Raw genomic sequence first — 23749 nt, 5'->3', positions numbered from 1 at the left:
TCTTGTGAACAAATTAATTTTTGGAAATGAGGTTGGTACTTGTGTTGAGAATTTAAGCTTTAGTGTCTGCTAATAACTGGAGTGCCTGCAGCAGCCACTAACCATTTTGTCAAGGCAATGACTGAGTGGCAAAAAGTAATGGAGTAAGCTTATTGTTTAATTTTAGGCAAAACAAACAGATGTGCTCCTTGATTAGAAGTTTATTAGTAAACTGTTTCAAAGCTAGTTAACACTTGCTATTCATTCATTCATTAACGTTCATCTCTCGATGCACATGGCTATTCCCATTCCTCCTCCAATACAGAGAGCAGCAACACCACGTTTTCCACCTGTTCGTTCCAGCGCATGTAGAAGAGTAACAAGGATGCGACAACCAGAAGCACCAAGAGGGTGGCCAAGAGCAATAGCTCCACCTTGGATATTAATCTAAAAAAAACCAAACAAACAAAAAAAACCCCAAATGCCAATATAGAATACTGAGTTAAGAAATCATTTAACTGGCTTAGTTTGGTTTCAAGGTGAATGACTTCACTGGATATAGTCCTTGACTGTGAATAAGCCTGAAACTGCTACCCCCATTTCAAGGAGAAATTGGACATGGATGCAACAGCTGTTAGTATTTCTTCTGAAAGGGGCCCATCTTTACTCCCTGAAGATAATTCAGGTGATAATTGAGGCTTATTTAGGGAGGGGAGGGTAATGCCCATGCTTTTTGCCATCACTGGAAGGATACAGTGGCAAATACACTTCCAGCAGCAAGTTCAACTGCTGAAGTTAATTACAAGTATGCTCAAGCAGTTACCTGGCTTTGCATACAAATGCGCTGTAACACAGTTGTAGGCTGTTCAGCTAGGAAAGGATGTGCCTGCCAGCAAAGCCAGGCTACAGCAGTGTACAGAAATGCCTACTGGCATTCCCATCCTTTTTGCTTATGGCAAAGCAATCGCAAGAGGACCCTCCTCGCCTCTTTGGAATACAGTCCAGATGCACAGAATGGAACAACTTCAAATTACAGGAGGTAAACTAATTATGGCCTCAAACATACTCGTTACCTTTTCTGGATTTACTTTCAGTTCTTTTGCTATTGCAACAGACAGCGATGCAAAAGCTTCATTAATTTCAAACAGGTCAACTTGTTCCAGAGTCCAGCTGGCTTTGTCAATCTGAGAAAACAAAATATATAGAGGCTTTATTACCTTTTAGGTCTTCCTCAGCACCAGAGGAAGATTTTTGTAAAACAAATTTGGTGATTTGAAGCCACCACTTCTAACAAGTTGAAGGAAACAAATTTTTTATAGCCAGGGTTGATGACAGAATTCTTGAAGACAACAGACAAGATTTCAGTGTTGGCAGAAGTCAGTACAGTGTGCTATAAAATGCTGGCTGCTCTTAAAAAATGTTGATTCATTTTACATACATAGTGGTGCTGCAATTGTGGGAATCAAACTGTATGTAGCGCCCTTAATAGAACAAGCACTGTTTTCAAAAGTAGGTTTTAACAGATATAAGAGCAGGTTTTTCAGGACATAAGTCTGGTTCCATCAGATTTTTACACAGGAAATAGTGAAATGACCATTAGTGATGGGTGTCAAGTGTAGTTTGTCCAGTAGAGACAGTATGGAAACCATTCACCTTCTGGGAAAAGTCTTTAAGATTTACTATGTTGTTGTAATGCTAAAATGCATGTCCTAGTCATTCTTTCACTGTGAAGTGCTACTATGAAATTCTGAAGAGATATACTGATAATACATGGAGGGTGTGAAGTGTCTGATAACACACAAAGTTTACATCATGAAGTAGTGTGCCCTTTTTCAAAGTACCTATAAAATTACAGGTACTGTTAAATACAGGTTGTCTGTTCTACAAGTTAAACTAAAACTGTGTATTGTGTATACGTTTATAGCATTCTTGATGTGAAAGAACAGTTTGAGATCTGGTAAGAAAAAGCTTCAGCATTACAGTTTTTCTCAGGAAAAGCCACAGAGTTTGGGTGAGTTCAAGTTAGGCTTCTACGTTGCCAGAACATTTCAGAGATGAACAAAAAAAGGCCTTCACAGTATAAATAAAACTAAGAAGGAACACTAAAAGCAAATCTATCCTTATCAGCTGTACAAGAGCTCTTTTCATGCTCAATTTCATAGCTGTTTTAATATAATCAGCTGGGGTTGCCATGGGCTACGTCTATATTAGCAAGCAGTGTGGTGCCATAGGGGCTGCTCACATGGGGCATTTTATTTGAGACCCTTGTCCTGTGGACTGAACGCAGAGCGCATCAGTGGGTGCAATAATGGTCTGAGCACGTTAGATGTGGTTCTGGAGTGTACCTTCTTGTTTAGTTTCATCTGAAAGGAGTCCAATTCGCGTGCTCCAACCCTTTCACATGGCAAACTAAAACACAAAGGGCACCATCACATTTGCTAAGGCAGAGGCACTCACTGACCGTTCTCTCAGTGTTGTACTATTGCAAATACAACCAGGCAGTGATCTGAAAATTAATCTGGCCAGACAGCATCAGAACCATATCGTGGCAGGACCAAATCATCCCCAAATTAGGTTAGCATACACATCCATGAGACGATCTTTAGCCTCACAGGTTATCTAGGTGGCCTTTCACAAACCCGCCTAGTTTATGCTCTGAACTCTATTCATAGACCTATACTTTTTTTTTTTTTTTTTTTTTTCCAATGAGTAAGCACTAGCCTGGTAGCACTAGAACCCTTAATCTTACATTTGCTCCGCTATTTTAAGTCTTGTTTTCACTTAGTTTATTTTTTCTACTGAATTTTCCTTAGAATATAGAAAAAACAACTCATGGCCAGGAAATGAAAAGTAATTACAAGCAAGAGTTTTTAAATAATAGATACATAGATAATTACTTACAGCTTGCTTTATTGCTGAAATGGGCCCTACTCCCATTATAGATGGATCTATGCCTGTCTGAGCCCAAGATACAATCCGAGCCAAAGGCATAAGACCTCTCCTAGCAGCTTCCGATTTCTTCATTAGAATTACAGCTGCAGCTCCATCATTTATACCTGTGGAATGACAAATTGTATGCATTTGTTTGGGTTTATGGCTTTTACTGTACCACCTTTTCCTGCTTGTTCACATCCTAGACAAAACAAAAATCGCAAATCTTTTATTGGTTTAGGTCAGTATTGTTCAGATCAGCCAAGTCTGACCTCTGACACAAGCACTTAAAATGGGTAACATATCTATATTGCCGTAAATGTGACATGTTTGTGATTTCTCTTTGGAAACCAACAGGTGTAAGAATTGAGGCAAATGTGAAAAAGGACCACATCAGATTTATTAGGTAGACTGGAAGAGGCAGCATGAGGACCAAGGAAGAAGTTTCAAAGCTGCTTGAGGCAGGAGACTTAGTCCCACAGGACTAACGTTTTTCAAATATGAATTGTTAAGTTTTCCTTTGTCCAGACCTGCAGTATTAGAAACCACTAGACAGCTAGTTTTAGAAACAGAGGATGTAGTTTCTATTTGTTTCAGCCTACCAAATATTGCTGCTGTTGTCCAAACACTTGTATTGCTTCATAGAAAGCAAGCAAAAGACAACTCATTGTTAAAGAATTTCTCCACCACAGTTATATTCAAGTTCTACCTACATTGTCAAACACATTGCCATTTCCTGCAAGATATATTCAGCAGTAACCACACAGCAGCCTAACCCCTCACAGAGACCCTGCCTTGAGCCACAAGCAGCTACTGTTTTCCATTTTGGTTTTAGCCAGATGGACCAACCTGAAGCATTAGCTGCTGTTACCGTCCCAGTTCCATCTGTCAGGAAACAGGGCTTTAACTTTGCCATTGTTTCCAAGTTGCTCCCATGTCGAGGGTGTTCATCCGTTTTAACTTCTATAGGACCTGCAAAACAGAGCGTTATACTTGCAGGAGGGTCCAATCACATGGACACATGTCTCGAACAGAAAGCCACCACAAACAACAGGCTGATTGGGAATATATGCCATATTCCTTTTAACCAAAAAGCCATCCTTGTGTCGGAGATATCTTCTGACTCAGTGCAGTTTAACCAATTGCTCTAACCCTCCAGCTGCTTCTAGCAGGACAGACAGCTCTGGGTTTTCTGAGACAAACACTAACAACTAAAATATTCTCTAGTTGTACAAAAGCAGATCTTATTCTTGCTGTTCCTAAGCCAGTAGCTTCTCTTCCAAGCAGAAGGCTATCTCCCAAATGATACTTGTAGGAATCTTGTTGCAAAGAGTAGTCAAGTGTCATTAATTATTATTATCTAAACTGGTACCAGGAAAGACCTTCATTCGTTTGTAACCAGCCTAATGCCAGAACTTTTCCCACAGGGTCTATTCAATGTAAATGTTGAACAACTGATTCTTGATTTCTGTTTGGAAAATTCAGTTTTTGCATCCACCTCACAAGGAGCTGGGGGAATTCCCCTGCTCTAGAAACAGACCTTTGGCTCAAGCACCATAATAGGTCTGTTTATATCCCTAACAGACCTAAAGAGAAGCATACCTAATATATGTAACTTGACCTAGTTAATTAACTAGTAACCCTAATCATTGTCTCTGTGTATTTTACTAGGTGGCAAGGTTTGCCTGATCAACGTGACTGTTTTAAGTTTGGTGCAGCAGGACTCTAACGAAATGAAAAATGCTGATTTTTGTACCTCATCCAAGCCTAGGTTAAGTCAGCAGTTTGCCTGCGTAGTAATTACATCTCCAATAAAACATAGTAGTAGTATTTGAAGAGAGCTACATTTAGATATTCCACATTTGCGTTGCTTCTCTCTTATCTAAAAAATAACCACTGAAAGGTGAAAAAGAGAGCAAAAGGCTACACACTTACAGAACAGCTTACAGAAAAGGCTGTGTAAGTGGGAAACCATCCACTGCTTATAGGAGACATAGTAGAAAACAGATTTTTTTTCTGTAAAATCATTATCCATTCGCACCTACCTTTTTTAGAAGGTACAAGAACAGGAACAATTTCTTTTGTAAAATAGCCAGCTTTCTGTGCTGCCTCTGCCCTGTTTTGTGACTGTACAGCAAATTGGTCTTGTTCCCCTCTGCTGACTTGCCACTGATTGGCCACATTTTCGGCTGAAATAGGAACAAAATGCAAATTGCCATCAGGAAATGCTAAAATTTTAAGTTATAAAATTGTAAGCAAAAAGGTAGTCATTAATGTTTGCTGTAGCAAGCAGCCAAGCTTGTTGAACAGTTTTCATTCTGATTTCCTCATTTTGTTTACTCATGATTCTCTACTGTATTTTCTTTGGAAGGTAAAAATTTCTGTGTGGGATCTCCTCCCACCCAGATGGTATCTCAAGTTAAATACAAATGCAAACAAGCTTTTCTAGTTTATTGCTTCTCTGGACTACTATGCTCAGGTCTCTCTACAGCTACTTCAGAGGAGGGAACGGTTTGGAAGTTATTCTGTTTCATAAGCAGGGTCTGAAAAAGCAGTTGGCTGACTATCCTATCCAGGATGCAATAATCTGAAGTTGCAGAACCATGTGTATCCACAGTACACTTTACGCAATTCCTGCCAACTGTAAATCTGTGCTGCTGAATGCTTCAGTTACATACAGGGATTATTTTGCTTATTTTTGCTGAAATTAAATAAATTGCTCAGATGCAAAAGAGATCCATCGAGATTAGCTCAGACAGAAAAAAACCCAGTAGCTTTACAAACAAACCAGAAAATGCCTTCAATGCCTTTCAGTATTAGGGATTTCTTTCTTTTTCATGACTACAACTTAAGGGCAGCTTGAAACACCTTATCTGAAACTTCAGATTTCTGAAATTTCCTGTCAGTGAATTCTTCCCCCCTTCCCAGTTAACCATTTCATTTTCTGGACTGTCACCACTTACCTGTTATACCCATATGATACTGATAAAATGCATCTGTAAGGCCATCAAGGATTACAGTGTCCTGCAAGGAAGCCTCTCCCATTTTCACCCCAGCTCGCATGTGAATCACATGAGGTGCCTGCAAGAAGGTATTGTGAAAGGAGTTAGATGTTTTATATCTCCAGCGCACAATACAGCCAGAGAGCTGAAGAGACAGACCCCTGCCATGTGGCTGCAGGTAGCTACCCCAAATCCCAGCAGTCTCCCTGGCTGCCCGCTCTGTCTCTCCCTCCGGAGTCTGCCAGCTAGTGTGGTCTCTTTGGCCTGTGCATTTCCCCAGCAGCAGATCACCAGGCAGCAAGTGTTTTCTCTCCACAGACCAAATCAATCATCCCTGGGGCCGTATGGCCGTGGGTTCCCCATCCTACCAGTCACCTCTAGGTGGTTCCCAATTGCATTCCACTGCCAGCCAACACCAACATCGTTCTCAGCGCAGGCAGCAAGCGAGCCCTGGCAGAAGAGGCCACTCACTTGTAAGGCATCAGATCACCAGCCCAGAGCTATTCCTCGGTACAACCTTGGGCTGAAAACCTTGAAATAGAAAGCCCTATGCTTCCTTTCACAAATTGCTTGGTGAACAATAGCATTTCCACTTATTCCTTCTTGGGGCTTCTTGCAACACAAAAAAACTGTCTATTGCCAGCTGTCACAAGCAAATCACCCACCACAACAGGGCTAGATGGAAATTAAAATGGAATTCTAAATGCCATGTGTGGTGTGTGTTTGCATGGCGCCTTTTCAGTAGCTAGAGTATCAGGCCTTTTTTTTTTTAAAAAAAAAAAAAAAGCTACTGAAGTCAATTGTTGCACATGTAAATTCATTCCCAAGTACAGAAACTAAAGCTACTCTTTCAATCTGCCTTCAGAGAGTTAGCCTAGAAGCACAGGGTTTCAACACAACTTAATGCTGTTTGCTCCCAGCAAGTCAGTGCAATGCAAGTGCAATCGTTTGCTTTACCTTGCTCATACTTTCCATGCCTCCTGCGACCACGATGCTGGAGTCTCCTGTCAGTATGGACTGAGCAGCCAGACATACTGCTTTCAAGCCTGACCCGCAGATCATCTGGCAGCTCCAGGCAGGTACAGAGTAAGGGATTCCCGCAGCAACACTCGCCTGCCGGACAGGGTTCTGGCCAGCACCTGCAGGAACAGGCAGCATTTTTCCTTTGTCTGTTCTTAACAAAACAAATGTCGGCCTTGTCACTTTTCACAACAGGTACCCCGACTCCACCAAAATTTAGCGCTCGCTCCTATTTTCAGTTGGTAGAGAAGCTGGTGAGAAAAGTTCCCAGCAGTAATCTGTAAACAGGAGCTCAGTTACCTCACTCACGTATATTGTTGATCAATAAAATACCTGCAAGGTCAGGGACTTGCTACTGATAGTTTCATATCTGCAACGCTGCTTTTGATGGCAGGTCAGATGAAACACCAACTTCAAATTAGCACTAGCCTGTTGTATGTGTATAAAGTGAGAGCTCATTTAAATTGCTACTTGCTGAAGGGTTTCTCTGACATCTTCTGTACATCACCAGCAGACAACTTTCCCTAAGAGTTCCTATGGAAACCAAAGGCACAATTATGCAAATACAGTCCCCAAAGCTTCCATTCTTTGTTGTAATACTGATGGGAGAGAACAGGAGCGCTATATTCAAAGAAAACATTCTTCATCTGCATCTCCCCAGGCCAAAGTAATGCCAGCTCTTTGTATGCAAAGAAACAGATAAGGAGAGCACATCATTCAGCGAGCTAAAAATATCTGGATCAGCTTTAAGTAAGACAAAAATATTTATTTCCTTTATTTTCTTCCACCATCTTTAAAAATACAAACCTGCCCTATGACTCTACTGGTTAAACATTACCCTGGCAAAAGCAGGGGACCGTTCAAAACAAACAATTCCCTATCAATCAGCCGCATTTCCATTTCCAAATCAAAACATTTGTCTCGGAGCAAGTGGCATCACAGATCTGGCAGGTCAGTCTTGGGGATAAACACAAATGCAGGCCTCGCACCTCAGCGTTATCGCTGCTTAGGATGTTAAATTTAGGAGAGGAGATGACCAACGCGAAAGAAGGGATGCTGTAACACAGAGAAGAAACCGACTTTCACACGCAGACTGTTAAGCTGCTTTGGGGATCTAACCCCCCGCCCCGAACTATCCCCCCGCCGCATCCTTCCCAAAAGCCCAGCAGCGGCTTTGGTCACCCGGCGCGCGCGGAGAGGCGGCCGAGCCGCCGCTCAAGCCCTTTGTGAACGACGAACCGCGCCCTTAACGGCCAGCACTCGCGTCCCGAGCCACAGCCACGGGCTCTTTCCGCGGGGGAGCTAAGGAGGGATGTGGCCGTGGAGAGCAAGAGCCCACCCCGCACCCCCCGCCCGCGGGAAGGGGGGGATCCCCGCCGCCGCCCCCCTACCTGCCGTGAGGACCTGCCCCAGGATCACCTCCGACACCTCCTCGGCGGCCAGCCCGGCCCGCCGCAGCACCTCACGGATGACGGCGGCCCCCAGCTCGTGCGCCGGCAGCGCCGACAGGCCGCCGTTGAAGGAGCCTGGGCGGACACAGAGGGAGAGAGCTCAGCACCGGCCCCGGGCGGGAACGCCCGCCGCGCCGCGCCGCGCCGCACCGCACCGCACGGCCCGGCCCGGCCCCTCACCGACGGCCGTCCTGGCGGCGGAGACGAAGACGACGGGGTCCGCGCTCATGGCGGCAGCGGTGGCGGGCGCGGAGCCGGCGCTGAGGAGCAGGAGCGAGAGCGGCGGCCGCGGCCGGAGCCAGAGGGAGAGCGGAGCCGGCGGCGGGGCCGCCCCTCGCGTGTTGCCGGTCCCGCCCCCTCGCCCGCCGCCGGGCGGGAGGGGCCGCTGCCGGCAGCGGGGGCGGGCGGAGGGGTGAGGGGCGAGAGGAGCGGCCGCGCCCGGGGCTGCTGGGCCCTCCGGCGGGGGGCTCGGGCACTTCCCCCGGCCCGCCGGAGCCCCCGGGGTCTGTTCAGCGCCTTCTGCCAACTCCCGCTCGTACTCAGTTTAGCTTTTTTACAAAATAAAACGCGCAGATCGAACGCTCCGTTATCAGATGGCGGCTTTAAGGGCCCTTTGTTCATTGCACGGTGGCATTTCGTCGGATGTACGGGAGCAGAAGAAAACCCAACAGAATAATAATGATTTAAATCAAACTATACAAAATTGCCTATCGCTGATCTCCTCGGCAACCATTACTGACGCCCAGAGACTACCAACACCCAACGTGGACTTTTTTTTTTTTTAATTTAACAGAAGCCTAACATATATATATAATTTTTAGCATAGGCGGTGGTGTGCCTTCGGCCCAAGAGCCCTTCCCGTCCGACCCGCACAAAGAAGCAAGGAGGGGGCTGCTCCCGGGCCGGAGGCGAACGCTGCGAGGGGAAAGGCAGCAAGGCCGAGCCGGAGCTCCCCGGCAGCCAGGGAGGCAGAGGCTGGACGGAGAGGAGGCGGCAGCAGCCACGGCGGGCAGGCAGAGATGTTTCTCTGTGGGGAAGTGTTGCTGGGAAGCCTAGAGGTGTGGGGTGCGGAGCAACAATGTTAAGGTATTTGGAGGAAGAAGGGACAGAGTAAAGGGAGGAACCAAGAGCATAAGTCAAAGAAAGTAACAGCAGGAAAAAAAAAAGGATTGATGGGGCGAAATCACTCTATCTCACAGACTAGATCTTCAGTCCCTACTCCTTCCTGTGCCGAGTCCTGTGCTAACTTGTCTGCAGAACAGATACTCAGCCTAACAAACAGAAGCGCCAGCCAAAGCACCGCATTGGAGTTGCAACTGAAGGCCAATAAGATGGTTAGAAAATGTGCTGTCACCCCTACCTAGCTAGAGTATCAACAAAGTTGGGAGATACATTTTTTTATCCATGCAGTAAAATTTAGTAGGATCTCTCTTGGGTGGTAGAAGAAGGACAAATTAAGTCCTAGAAAAGCACATAGGACATGATGACAAACACTGACAAACTTAAATGACTTCTATGCACCGATACACTGGTGATCACATTCTGCATGTTGGCTAATCTGAACTTGGTGGTATTAAATCTGCATGCATAAAATGTATCTGAACCCTCTGTGGGGAAACACTGAGCAACAGGAGCAATACAATACCCAGGTTGGATTCCTCTGGCTCCTGTCAGTCGCTATTCTTGCTTTACACCGTAAAAAACTACAGCATTACTAGATAGGAAAAAACCCACGTCAGCTACAGAAAGCAAGACTGTTCGCCTAGATTTCACTGATAACTCTGTTAAACCACACTGGTCAGAGTAACTCCAGCACTCTGAATAGGTTTCTCCTTTTAGATATTTCAGTCTGACTGAAGGATAAGGCCAAAGGAGGGAACCATGTGCCGTAAGATTTCTTCAGTTACTTTGGGGTTTCCAGCTTTTAGCAAGAGAAGAATCCCCTCAGGTATCTTCAGGAAAGGGAACCTCTGGAAAATCCCATGGGCAGCCAAATGCTCGGGTGGACTGATCTACCAGTCTCCTAAGGATGCATTAATTGGCAACAAGCATGCACTACAGCTTTTCTTTAATGATGCTGTGCACTCTGGGCAGCTGGTAACACTAACAAAAACCTCAGATTAAATCTGGATGGGAAAAACATGGTTGGTGTCTTTTCAAAAGACTCATCAGTAAGTAACTAGTAGGTCTACCATGCAAGCAAAACTCAGGAATATATGATTTTGAGAAATACAGAGTGATTGTTTTAGAAAAATATTGTACAGTTCCGGAGCAACCTGATATGACTGCAAGTAGTCCCTGCACCTTTTCAAAATTCAGTAGAGAATGAGTGATATAGACGTATGAGGACAGCACCAAGTAACCTAGTTTATCAACTGTACCATATACCAATACATCATTCTTAATGTAATATTTGACTGTTTACAACTTAAGGTCATCAAGGCAAATACAGAATCAATAATGTAAGATGAGCTCAGATTAACACTAAATGTTAGCAGGTGTGCAAAGTCCAAAAATGACACTACACCTGAAGTAAGGCTTACGGACCAGATGCCCTTCTTTTTAAAACTTTACAAATATCACCATAAATACTGAATAGAACATAAAGTGAGGCTTCAGCCCCTTCCCTCCCCACACTTCACCTTTAATCCACTAGCAGACGGAAAGAGTGTGAATGTGAAGCAGTCCTAGGGACTTCAGGCCAGGTCACCCCAACAAGCCAACCTGCTGCACCTTTGCTCTCAGCCCCAAACAGCGGGACTGTTTTGCAACCCAACACGAGTGACGGACCAGGCTGCAATGTTGGGCCACCCTGAATGACAGAGATGAATGAGTTTTATCTTGGCATCTTTATCAGACTTGCAGTATCCTATTTAACTCTGCTTGGACAATGTCCAGGATTGAGATCCAAATGGATAAAAGGGACATGTAAAGGAACAAAATAACACAGCAATTGCACAAAGGCAAATAATTATGAAACATGTATGGTACAGATCAAAGTTATTTAAATGTAGAAAAAAACCCTATTGAGTGTGACTAGGCAGCTGTGCTTTTAAATTCAGTGTAGTCAATGAGCAGCATAATACTCAACAGCAAACTACTGCCCTGTGCTGGTACATTTTACCACTTCTTGGAAATCTAAGCTCTGGGAAATTAAGTAAGTCAGTAAAAATTAGGACGTCAATTCAGAACAGACAGCTTACTTGCTATCAGTAAAAGGCTAAGGCTATGTTGCGCAAAGTTTATTTATTACCTTTCTACGAACACAATGAAATGGACTCGTGCCTTATCTGAAATACTCAAAGTGCAGATTCTGGCATTTTCATTTGGTAATAGTGGCTCAGTTTTATTAGAAATAGGCTAAAATTTAGAGCGCTTGAGTGTTCGCTAATTTACTCTTCTACAAAAAATGTTTTCTAAATTTAACCTTTACAGAGATCAGTGTTGCTACCAAAATGTTACTAATACTGATAAGAGTATCATGTTTTTCCTTGTTTCTCTTGTGTTTTTTATTCTTTGCCAGCAGCATGGAGCACACCTGACTACTTTTGCAGCAGTGTGCATAAAAACCGGCATCTTCAAAGAGAGGAGTCAAACCTTTCCACAGTAATTATGTAAGACATCTTATAATCCTTGATACTTTGGGCGTCCATAGTTCTCATCTGAAAGCATTTAAGAGGCATTCACCCTTTAGATACAGGTTTTCTGTGCTTTGTCTGTGTTTGGGATTATTTTTATTCCTGATAGGGAATAGGAATTGTTCTTTGATTGGTCTAAGCAAAAAGCCAGCTTTTTGCTCTTTGACAAAGCGACAGCAAAGTCACCCTTTCTTTCTCTCCTTAAAAAAATTAAATCAGCTGCCAAAACAAGTAAGCTCTACAACAAGCATAATTTCCTGAAAACCAGAGCCTTTTTCAAGTGGAAAAGATCTGAGGAAGCCTTTCCCTTTCTCCACATACTGTGACATCATGTCAGGATATATAGGGCACTCAGGCTTGCTGGGCACCTTTAGTACATTAAGGCCCTTTCTCAGGTCTAGAAGGACAATTCTTTCTTTTTCCAGGTTTTCCTACCAGTGGACTGACACTCACTTGTCTATGGGTAGGTTCAGCACGTAAAGTATGTCTCAAAGAACAAACTGTTTTCCCAGCAGGGATGAGATTTACATTTTCTAAAACTCCTCAACCTCAAACTTCAACCTGACTGATTGGGTCCTTGGAAATCAAGTTCCTGATGGGCAAAAATGTTCTTGGCCATGTTAAGAGTGATCTGTGTTTTCCTTGAATCTATTTTTATCAGGGAAAGCTCCTAATCTAATCAGTGTTCAATAAAAAATGCTGTCTTCCCCCTCAGACTGAAAAACCTTTGCATTATTAAAACCATCACGGCCTTTCTATGGCTTAAAAAAAGGTAAATACCTGGGTTTATATCTGTAGCAACTATATGCACACCTGTACTTCAAATGCAAGCTTGCAGTATTTATCAAGCAACCCAAAACTGAATTTAACTAGAGTTACCATTTGCCTGTAATTGTATCTTGATTGATTATCAATCAGGGGATGTCTTAAGGAGAGGCTCGGGAGTTCACTCACTGGTGTGGTCAGCCCCTAAGAGAGACAAACTTCCTGACCATGGTGTTGCACACACCAATTCACAGCTGTGCAGTAGCATCGCAAGTGCTGCCATGTTGGAGACAAGAGTTGCAAATCAAATTGGCTCTGTGGAGCTGTACATTATCATACTGCTGATTGTATATGCTTTCATAGAGTCATATAATATGTAAAATTGTAAAAATTACTGGTAATTAAAAGAGAAGCCCTTATAAGAGCTTTCTGAAGGAGTTTAGTAACTTCTTGCTTTAAAAATGGAAGAAAAATATGTGATAATTCCACTAAGACCCTTAAAAACATCTTATCAGGGGATATAAAGAAAGCATTAAGCCTGCAGCCTAGTATTCAGGAAGCTTCTGTAAGAGAGGGAGAGTTCATGGACGTCAAATTTGGGCTTTTTGCTGCCCAGATCTTTACCTAGTAGTTACCTGAAAGACTTCTCTGTATCACTTTCTTCACAGTGCAGCAATCCATACATTTTACCTTTCCCCCACACCTGTAGGGTACAGCAGCCTTTTCTAGTGCTCCCCCCGCCCCCGAGAGCTCATTCTCTGCTCCAGCAGCAGATGTACTGTGGTTTTGCCTTCCTCCATCTCATGTCCTTACAAGTCAAGAAGAACCTTTGCAGGAGCTGATTAGCCTTTCTTTAGTTCCTGAAACCTGGAATTGAGCAGGTAAGAACAATTACAAGCCTTCCAGTTAATGGATAATTAAGTTAATGAATAACACACTGTCATTCAAGGAGCCTAAAACAAGAGACAATATGAACAGATTTAAGACAAAAATGAGAACCGTTTCCATTAATATCCCCTGAGCAGGCCCTGGGCATGAAAGCGGCGCTACAAGGAGGGTGGGCAGTGGTGTAGGAGTGCAGGGGGCTTACTCTAACGCCAAATGATGGTCTCATCAGGACATTCTTCCTCTTTTTTAATCAACTTTTCCATCAAAGCCAAACGTAGAAGGGTGTCATGGTTTAACCCCAGCCAGCAACTAAGCACCACGCAGCCGCTCACTCACTCCCCCCCACCCAGTGGGATGCGGGAGAGAATTGGGAAAAGAAGTAAAACTTGTGGGTTGAGATAAGAACGGTTTAATAGAACAGAAAAGAAGAAACTAAAAATGATAATGATAACACTAATAAAATGACAACAGTAATAATAAAAGGATTGGAATATACAAATGATGCACAGTGCGATTGCTCACCACCTGCCAATCGACGCCCAGTTAGTCCCTGAGTGGCAATCCCCCACCCCCCCAGTTTATATACTAGATGTGACATCACATGGTATGGAATACCCCTTTGGCCAGTTTGGGTCAGCTGCCCTGGCTGTGTCCTGTCCCAACTTCTTGTGTCCTTCCAGCCTTCTCACTGGCTGGGCATGAGAAGCTGAAAAATCCTTGACTTTAGACTAAACATTACTTAGCAACCACTGAAAACATCAGTGTTATCAACATTCTTCTCATACTGAACTCAAAACATAGCACTGCACCAGCTACTAGGAAGACAATCAACTCTATCCCAACTGAAACCAGCACAGTTTGCTTTTTTGTTGGTGCTTGGACAGATCGTTACATGTCCTCTCATCTGAGGACAAACGATGCTGCTGGGGGTTATGCTAGCACCTATAATTTGAAAAGCAAATTTACTCCTGTTATCATGCTGTAAACACAACCCAATGCAGGTGTCAACACGTTTATTCCAGTAGCACCAAAAAGTCCCAGGTTAGTTCTCATTGCATTAGGTGAAGTGCAAAGAGAATAAAAGACTATTTCACTTAAATGTCCTCTTCCCAAAGGTATCAGATGACTGGTTAACAAATTGCTGCACTTATTTTCGCAAACAAAAATTCTAAGTGTAGCCTGATAATACACATGTTAATTTGAAGGGACAGAAGGAAGGCAGGCCAGAATATAAAACTCTCCAGACTGATTCTGCTTGTCTCTAGATGTCTCTGGCTGGCTGCCTCTTGCTCAGCTAGCACTTTTTCCACAAATATAATCCACACATGTAAAGATGAATTTAAAATAACTAAGTGCTGACAAGGGGTAAAAACTGCAGGAATATTTTCTACATGTTCATGAGCACAAACAACAAGCACTGGTGGAAGGTTTACGGTCCCACACCTTACGGTGTATCTGAGCTAGACCTTTATCTGTACTATTAAAAAGATATAAGGGAGGCCTAGTATCTGAACATAACAAAAAATAGCCAAGTCCCAGGCAAATATTGGGATATCTTGTGTTTAAATCGCCACTGATATACAGAAAATGTTAGGTAATTTATATACAGAATAGAAATACACAGAATAGAAGCAGCACAGTATATCTCTGCCACCTTTTACATGGAAAAAGTTTTAATTTGTTGTCCTGCTTGGCTGATGTGCATTTTTAGTATTGTAATGTTTACATTTGCACATGGGGAAATCAAGTCAATTTGCTACATTCATGTACATATTAAGGACTACTTTGGTATTTCAGTGCCTCTTCTATGCTGCCATATCCTGTGATGGCTTCATCTGTTAATTAGTATCTTGAATGCTTGAAACAAATACCTGTAAGGAGGAAGAAAGCAGAGGCAGGAGCAGGAAACCCCAAACAGTAATCAAAGCTTATCTTTTTCAGATTAGAAATGAGCTAAGTCTTCAAAGGAATTAATTCAAGCCCTCTGTCCTCGCGGTCACTAATCACACGATCCTTACCCTTTTATGGGTAACCATGTCAAATCACTTGTAGCGTGGCTTGGTTTTCAAAATCCTTCAAGTTCTCACTGAAAAATCTGTGTATTCATATATATATGGACGTGGGAACAAGTACATCGGAATCTGTTCTGTAGCGAATGTATTATTTCTGCTACCAGCGAGAGTCATGAGAGATTTCTGGAGCATCTTCATCAGTGATGTAGTGAGTGACAATCAATTACAGCTGTGCAACCCAGCTGACAGACTAACTTAGCCTACAGAAGCTTTATGACTTTGCTGGCAAGAGGGGAAAAGTATTTACTTGTCCTAATAGCATTGCTTGAGAAATCACGGATAGTAAGGATGATAAATTTGATTTTAAAGTAGCAGCTCAGTGCTAGACTGCAATTAAGGGCAAATGCTATGCTCTATTCTTTATTATTGCCAAATGGTAAAACTGAAGCTTAATTTCTTCAGAAGCAGCTGGAATTTAACTCCCTTTTCTTTCATGGTTGATTGATGGCACTGACTTGCGCCGGCACCGCCGAGCTCGGTTCACCCGAGTGCAAACGTTCATTCCCCGGCCTGGCAGACGGGCAGGAAGCTCCAGAAGTCACGTCGAGAAGCCCGGCGCCCATCTTGCAGGCTATTAACTGCTGCGCGCAGTTTTCCCTTCCGAAGATGCCATCTTTTCCGTCAGCCAAGCAGCTTGCCAAGCAGCTTTCCCAGGAGCTTTCCCACGAGCCCTCCCGCCGCCGCCGCTCCCCGTCAGCCGGCTTCACGGCGGAGGCGGCGCGGCCGAGGCGGCGCGGCCGCAGCGCAGCCCGCTTGCCCGCCCCAGAGGGATTCCCGCTCCCGCCGGCAGGTAGCCGCGCAGCGCCCGTATCCTTCCGCCCACCCCAGGATGCGCCGCGTCTCGCTACGCGCCCCGCCCCTCTGCCTGTTTGACAGGCTTTAAATCGACGTGCAGACAACTCCAGGAAACCGCCACACAGGCCAGGCAGGCGCACTTCGGCACGGCCCAGCCGGCGGGGCGGGCGAGGGGCGAGCTCCCCGGGGGCAGAGCCAGAAGCGGGCCGGGGCCGAGCCGCCCGCTGCTGAGGCGCCCGTGCCGTACCTCGCCCGTCGCCCCACTGCGGCGGCTCCCGCCGCCCCGCGCTGGCTGCGCGCGCAGCCCCCCGCCCCTAACGTGGGGGGCGGCCCGTGGGCGGGGCGGCCGGGCGCTCATTTCCTCCTTGGGCGCCATTTTGTAGCGCAGAGAATCCGCAAATAAAGAGCGGGCGGGAGCCGCGCGCTAAAGCGAGCCCGGGCGGGGGGGGGGGCGCGGCGCGGCAGCGACGACGACGTCCCCGGCACCGGAGCGGCGGTCGCCGTAGAGCTGGTTGCGGTCGCAGCGGTGGCGGCAGGCGCGAGCGGTGGCGGCGTTTCGCCCTCGATGTGACGGGTGCGGCCCAGGCAACTAGTGTGCTGGGAGAGCGAGGCCTCGGCACCGCGGGCGGGAGGTGAGTGGCCGCGCGAGCGCTCCTTCCCGCCGCCGAGCCCCCTCCCCTGGCACCACTATCTTCCCCCCCCTCGCGGGAGGTAGCGGGGCCGGCGGGAGGGACCGGGCACCTCGCGGTCCCGGGGCGCCAAACCCCGGCAGCGGCGGCTCCGTCCCTCACCTCCCGCGGGGGGGGGGAGGAGCGGAAGCACTTAGAGCCATTTTGTGCGAGGCCCCGAGCCCGGCCTGGCTGCTCGGCTGGGATCCTCTTCCCTCACCCTTCGGCAGCCGCCACGCCTGGGCACGGCCGCCGCCACCCCCACCCCACCCCCCGCTCCCGCCGCGGGCGCGGGAGACGCGTTTCTCTCTTGTTGAAGACGAGCGAGGGCGGCCCGGCGGGGCGGGCAGTGCCTGAGCTTGGCGGGGGGGGGGGGAGGGTTTGGGGGGGGTGGCGGCGGCGGCAGCAGCCGCGGGGTCTGTCAAACGCCTGCGGCGAGCCGGCCGGTCAGCGGCCTGCAGCTGCGCCTGGCCCGCCGCCGGCGGGGTCTGCGCGCAGGAGGCGGGGCTGCGCGGCGGGGCCTCGCCGTCTGCGGGGGAGTGTGTGTGTGTGTGTGTGCGGGGAGGGGGGGGGTGGCGGCCGCGGGACCCGGCTTCAGACCGCCGTTGCTGAGGCGAGTGTGAAGTCTGCCTAGTCAGGGTGTTGTTTTGAAGCTTTTTTTCATATTTCGAGAGCCTGGAGCCTGTGCCGGGGTTTTCCCCACGGAACTCTTTTTCATATCGTTAAAATACCTGGCGGTTACTTCAGGTGTAACGAGTAAAGCCGCATACCTGATATTATTTAATTACTTTGTTTCTTAGGGTTTCTTTAATCCTTAAATTCTGTGTTTTCCAAACACTGTAGCAAAAGGTATACAGACTACTGGAGTTCCAAAAATTAAAATGCACTTTCCATTTCACCTCTCTTCATGTTTAAAGTGCCATAAAAGCCTAAAACATGATGAGATTACATAAAAAATTTCTCCAGTGATCATAGCGATGTTATTTTAAGTATGGAATATGGTTTTTGTATTGCTCGTTGCCAGGAGCAGATACGTGGAAGGAGTGGCACATAGCAGCCGTCGTTTCCCCAAAATCATGAAAGTGCCTAGCTAGGATAGTACAGTTAAGCTGTTCGTCATATAAATTGCAAAATATAATGGTGTTAATTCTAGTCAGTTATACAGGAATGTTGTTTATGTTGATTCTTTCTATTGTAGAAAATATCACTTCTTCATGCCCGTGCAAAATATTTCTGATCTGCGTAGGAGAGAGATCATCTCTTTTAGAGGAGAGTAGAATGATGAGAAGCACCTCTTGCTGCACAGTACTTGAAAAGTTACTGTGTTAAATTCAAAGGATGAACATTTCAGTTGTAATGTTATTGCCTGTAGCATACAAATTCATGTGTTAACGAACAGAAAGCTAAAGCAAATCACAGTGACAACTGATGCTCTTAATGTTTCTGAAAAACACTGAGCACAATGGTAGAAATATATAGCAGTAATAAATTTGTAAGCTTTTGGTAGGTTACTGTAGGTGCCAAAAAAGCAGTTGCATGAGAGTAGTGAGGTGAAGTTCATGCATACAGAAAGAGTGCTAGTGTTTATCTGTAGATATGATCAATCTAGCTTTTCTAAAATAACCTGTAGAATATTTTTAGCTAGTGGGTTTGGTTTTTTTAGTGTACAGTTCTATCACTACAAGTCTTACTGCCACCTACTATAACAGTAACTTCTGTAATGCAGTGGCCTGTAACCTCAGTCTTCATCACTTTTGTGCTCTTGTCTGAAAGGAGGAGATGGCTTTGTAAATGGTGGTATGTTGGGTGTAGAGGTTAGAGTTAGGTAGGTTTGGTGCTGCTGTAGAGAACTGGGTGCTGGAATCTTGCACAAAGTCAGACGGTAAGAGGTAGACTACCCTTAGATGGAGCATCAGCCTTTGATTTCTTTCAGTCATGATTGTGGCAGCAATTAAGTGTTTGTCATTGTTTTATGCTGCTGCAGGGTTCACAAGCCAAATCTTTGGGGAAACTCACCTTTTTTGGTATTTGTATGCTTCTGGTACTTTTCTGAGGAACACACAAATAACATCGTCTGTGCACAGTTTAATCAGTGTTAGCTGTAGTTCTGTGGGATATCTGAAAAGCATGTTTCTGTCTGTCAAGGACTTAAATTTTGCTGAGATCTTTAAGACTTACTTCCAAACACTGAAGGAGTTAAAAGATTCTAAAAATCTTTAGGAAAACTATAGTGAGAGAGGTAGGCAACCTAAATACAGGGGTCATGAGCACTCCCCCTGTGATCTCAAGTTATTCTGTGTTACTTTGGATGACTGAGTTGGGCACCAGCAGTTTGTATTGATAGCCTCTTCGCTTGAATATATTTAAGGTATGTTTTCAGTATAACAGTCTCAAATAAGGAGCTGCATCCAGAAGTTAAAGCAAAATGCTTGAGTAACTTCTTGTGTGCGAGAGGGAAGGTGGTGGGGGTGGGGGGACTCAGGCTAGGGAAGCACTTAAGTGCCTCTGTGTTGCTAAGACTAGGAACAGGAAGCTGCCATTCATCAGTGAGATGCTTCTACTGAATGTTTTTGGAAACCTTTCTGTGGGTTCTAATGTCAGTATTTATTTTATGAAAGGCTTATAAGTTGTTTCATCTGTGCACTGTACTTGGTGTGGTGTTTTTTGGTAGGGTTTTTTGGGTAGGTTTTTTTTATTATTTTTATTTTTTAACCAGGGCCTTGTTCGGTAAAGTGCTGTGTATTTGTCAATGGTTAGTGTAGGCTGAAGAGGCTCTACTTCATTTGGTGTGTATTTGTTTGTCTTACTGACAAACAATTTTAGGATTTTTTTGTCTTAGGATTTGGAAAAGTTAAATTAGTTCATTGGGTGTTGTCGTGAAAATACCTAGGGTAGTCTGTGAAAGTCTTTTTGAGAAAATATTTTTTTAACTACTGAAGAGCATTGTTTTTGTGAAGCTAAATGTTTGCGGCCAAGGAGCTGACACATCCTTTCCCTGGTATATGTGCATCGCAGCAGTTTTACAGGCTTGTTGAATCTTATATATATATATGTGTGTCTTATATATCTTACATGAATCTTACATTATATGCAACTTTTCTGTTGGAAAGCATGTTGCAAAGATGCATTCCTCTGGCAAACCTTGCATTCATTACTTGTATACTTATAATCTTTGCGGACTCAATATTTTTGATATAATCATAGTTGCAGGAAATATTATGTATTATCCTTTTGAGGTAAGGAAGCATGTCCTGTAACTCAAGGAAGTGTGAATATTTAACCTAGCGCAATGCAATCCTATTATGCCAAATGCACACAAGAGGAATTGAATTTGATGGTGTATCCAAGCCATCTATTTGACATCTTTTCTTAAAAATGTTCATAAGGGTTTTAAAATAACTGTTTAATACTTCCTGTGTATCTGAATCTTAAAAGTAAGAGAATAAGTACTCGGAAGAACATGTTATTTTGACATAACCCAAACATTAGTGGTAATGTTCACAAATGACCAACATTTTTTCCAAAGAGATACCAAAGTAGTAGTATAGATTGCTTTCCTCAGACCCTGATTAGCCTCTACCTCATAAAATACAATGTTAAATAGATGCAGGCACATAGGAAATGTCAGTTTGATCTAAATGTATATGGACAAAGTTGGGTGGTTTTGCTTAGTTAAATAGGAAGAATTGATTACTGTTAGGCTTTTTAGACATCTAAAGGAAGTTTTGTGAACTTTTAGAAAAAATGTCTGTTAGCTTTTTATCTAGATTACAGCAACAAACTTGTCATAGTGTTTTGTACTCTGGCTCTGTATTGTGTGGAGCCAGTATTTCAGTAGTGTAATACTGCAAATTAAAAAAACAAAAAAAGGGCTAGAAGTACAAGTTTCTGACTTTTCAGTATCTCATATACACTAGTAACTACACTAAATAAAACTCCTTTTTTTCTGCCCCTTCAGAGTTCACAATGACGAATGAAGAACCTCTCCCAAAGAAGGTATGTTTAAAAATACTTGTGAGATTATCCCCCTGGGTAATCATGACAGCTTGGTAAGTGTGCTTTTCCTTTTGCTCCATAGGTTCGACTTAGTGAAGCAGATTTTAAGGTTTTACCTAGAGACGAGCTCATCCTAAGGTAAAGTAAAAAGCAGTTTTTCCATTTCAGCATTTTGGTGAACTTTTAATGGAAGATGTGTGACCTCTCTCTTCCATTGCTTTTTGCATCCTTGTTCTGAAAAACTGTTTTATCCTTTTCATGGTATGTCTCTTTTGTAAAGTTCTAATCTTGTCTGAAATCTTTTTATGTATAGTTTGGGGGGGAAAAACACTTTTTCCAAAGAGATAAAATCCTGAACAATATTTTGTAATACCCGAGTAGGAATTTTTTTCTTCACTTGTAACTTTAGAAGATACGGTTGCTTACGTTCCTTGCTAGATGGCAAGTTATTTTTAAACATCAGAAAAATGTCAACTCCTTGCTCCTACAATAAGTTTTAGGTTTTCTTAGTCTGCACAGTTGTCTTCTCAGCATGTTAAGATATTAACAGTAAAATGTTAAAACGAAGTTTTCATCTCCTAGAACTTGCATAAAGAGGAGCCTGGCCATCTTTTTCACCTTTTAGAAAGCTTAGTGTCACCATGGAAAAAATAATAGGCAATCCTGTCACACAGACCACCTGCTGAAAGAAACGGACCCAAGCCACTTGTCTCTGTATACCTGAATTTCCTGATTTGTAAACAAGGAGCTAACTAAACTAGGCATATGTGGGTCATCTGTTTATCTGCTGGAGTAGTTTGTGTGTGCATTTTGGTAAACTTTAGTTCTTGGCTTTTTGTACACTAAGTTAATAGCATTATTAGGGTCTCTCAAGTTAAATACTTCTATTCCATAGAACAAAGACTAAACTGTGTAGAAATGTGGGGCTACAAGTGCAACACTTAATGTTTATGAGCAGCTACTCCCTCTTCTGGGCAAACTATCCTGCCAGCTACTTCTGGGATAACAGTTCTTTCCAGGGGAGTCAACATAGTCTGGCTTTGTATGTTTAAAACTGGTTTCTGGCTTCCTCCAAGTATCTACTCTTTGGGGTAGTAAAGGATAATGTATTTAAACAGTAGGAAAAAAATGCTTCTTTGATGTTAAGTGCTTTAGGCCTTGTGAACCTTCTTATGAAAGCTTCTGTGCTCAAGATTATCCCTGGGAAGAGTGAACTCCTAAGTCTGTAAAGCTGTGCCCTTACTTCCAGCTAGAAAATTCCTGTCAAAATATTGAAGCATAGATTTTGTGCAACTTGCTTTCTGACTGATAGTGTGAAAACAAAAAAAGGCTTCCAACTGTAACCAGTTTCTGTAACTTGTGATGATTAGTTGCTACCATAGAAGAGATCCATGTCCAGTATATATTTAAGTGGGAATGTGATGGAATACACTCAAGGAGGTAAAGTATGTCAGCAGCTAAACTGTGTTAATGAAGAGATGGGAGGGAATTTGCCAATGACAGCTGTGTTGCTATCGAATCTTCTTCTTAGTGTAGACAAAGCAACTTCTGCTCTTAAAGAGGCAAAAAGGTTGATTTAAGGGGAATAATTGTCCATTATACCCAGAAGTGGAAACTTAAATGCCGTTTTGGCCATGACCATTTTATTTGTTTGCCTTAGGCAGTCCTACGAACACTGTTGTTTTTTCTTTGAATGGGGTGCATATTTAATGGATTTACTGTAAGTTCACCTTTAATTGTGATTTCACATAAAACTAGCAGTTACTACACTAACTGCTGGCTTTGTTTGTATTTTGGAATAAAATACAACACTATAATAGGTATATCATGTTTTAATCAAAGGCATCTCTACTACTTTCAAACTTAGAAAAGCATGTGTTGGCCACTACTGGATTGTCTTAAATTAGGATTTGGAATGCATTTTTTTGGGGTCCATGTTTTGGCGGGGCAAATGCTTTTTAAGATACAGGCATGTGTCATCTGCTTTTGGTCTTTTAGGTAATATATCATCATTGCTGTACAATTGCCCTGATAAAATACATATGTAGAAAGTATTAATTATTTTTTATCAGTTCCTGTGCCATGAATCCCAATTTCACTGTTCTTCTTCATGAAGTACATAATTTAGATTTAGTCATTTTAACTTCTGTTGACTAAACATGAGCAGGATCAACAAGATACCTTTCAGTCTGGCCTTTTGGGAATTTCTGCTTGTCTCATTACTTGTTGCTGTGGACTCGTGTCCTTCATCTTTGCCCTCCCCTTTTTAATGCAGTAGTTACTTAGCTTCTGTGTAGGTGTAGGAGCTTCTGTGAAGAAAGAAGAGCCAGGGACACGATAACAAAGCACTCTGTGGATCATAGCTAAAAATCTGATCAGTATTGCCCTGATTGTTTAGCCTAGTGGTTAGTCTGTAAAACACTGAAGCACCCTGATTTACATGAGCAGTTCTGAGGAAATACAGTGCTTTTACTGAACTTCAATCAACATGGACATATAACCAGTCACTTTTGGAACGGCTTAGGTGCAAATGCTGGGTGTGCC

The 23749-nt window shown here is 43.8% G+C and overlaps 2 protein-coding genes across 3 annotated transcripts in view; one reads left to right on the top strand and one right to left on the bottom strand.

The window, feature by feature from the left end:
* Positions 1 to 182: 182 nt before the first annotated feature.
* Positions 183 to 8713, bottom strand: ACAT2 (acetyl-CoA acetyltransferase 2). Its single transcript, XM_052784829.1, has 9 exons — positions 8564 to 8713; positions 8324 to 8458; positions 6870 to 7051; positions 5874 to 5991; positions 4956 to 5099; positions 3760 to 3882; positions 2881 to 3035; positions 1053 to 1163; positions 183 to 426 (listed from the first exon to the last, which is right to left on the bottom strand). The coding sequence occupies exons 1-9, from the start codon at positions 8610 to 8612 to the stop codon at positions 259 to 261; spliced, it is 1185 nt and encodes a 394-aa protein (XP_052640789.1). The 5' UTR covers positions 8613 to 8713; the 3' UTR covers positions 183 to 258.
* An 8239-nt stretch (positions 8714 to 16952) lies between these two features.
* WTAP (WT1 associated protein) overlaps positions 16953 to 23749 on the top strand; it is a 29208-nt gene continuing 22411 nt past the window's right edge. Inside the window, exons 1-3 of one of the 2 annotated variants that reach the window (XM_052784827.1) lie at positions 16953 to 17173; positions 21168 to 21205; positions 21288 to 21343. In XM_052784827.1, coding sequence (XP_052640787.1) covers positions 21176 to 21205; positions 21288 to 21343 — 86 coding nt within the window. In that variant the 5' untranslated portion in view covers positions 16953 to 17173; positions 21168 to 21175. The remainder of the gene's footprint in view (positions 17174 to 21167; positions 21206 to 21287; positions 21344 to 23749) is intronic. The other variant, XM_052784826.1, reaches the window with a different exon arrangement.

This window comes from Harpia harpyja, chromosome 4 (genome assembly GCF_026419915.1).
Source record: "Harpia harpyja isolate bHarHar1 chromosome 4, bHarHar1 primary haplotype, whole genome shotgun sequence".
Lineage (NCBI taxonomy): Eukaryota > Metazoa > Chordata > Aves > Accipitriformes > Accipitridae > Harpia > Harpia harpyja.
This window is presented reverse-complemented; position numbering and strand designations above follow the sequence as displayed.

What these genes read in the sequence shown, in the direction of transcription:
- ACAT2 (XM_052784829.1), bottom strand. Translation starts at nt 8,612, where the DNA reads ATGAGCGCGGACCCCGTCGTCTTCGTCTCCGCCGCCAGGACGGCCGTC. An exon ending in AACAGCAGCTAATGCTTCAG is followed by an intron (nt 3,036 to 3,759) that starts GTTGGTCCATCT and finishes GTCATTCCACAG; the next exon opens with GTATAAATGATGGAGCTGCA. An exon ending in TTTCAGCAATAAAGCAAGCT is followed by an intron (nt 1,164 to 2,880) that starts GTAAGTAATTAT and finishes TTGTTTTCTCAG; the next exon opens with ATTGACAAAGCCAGCTGGAC.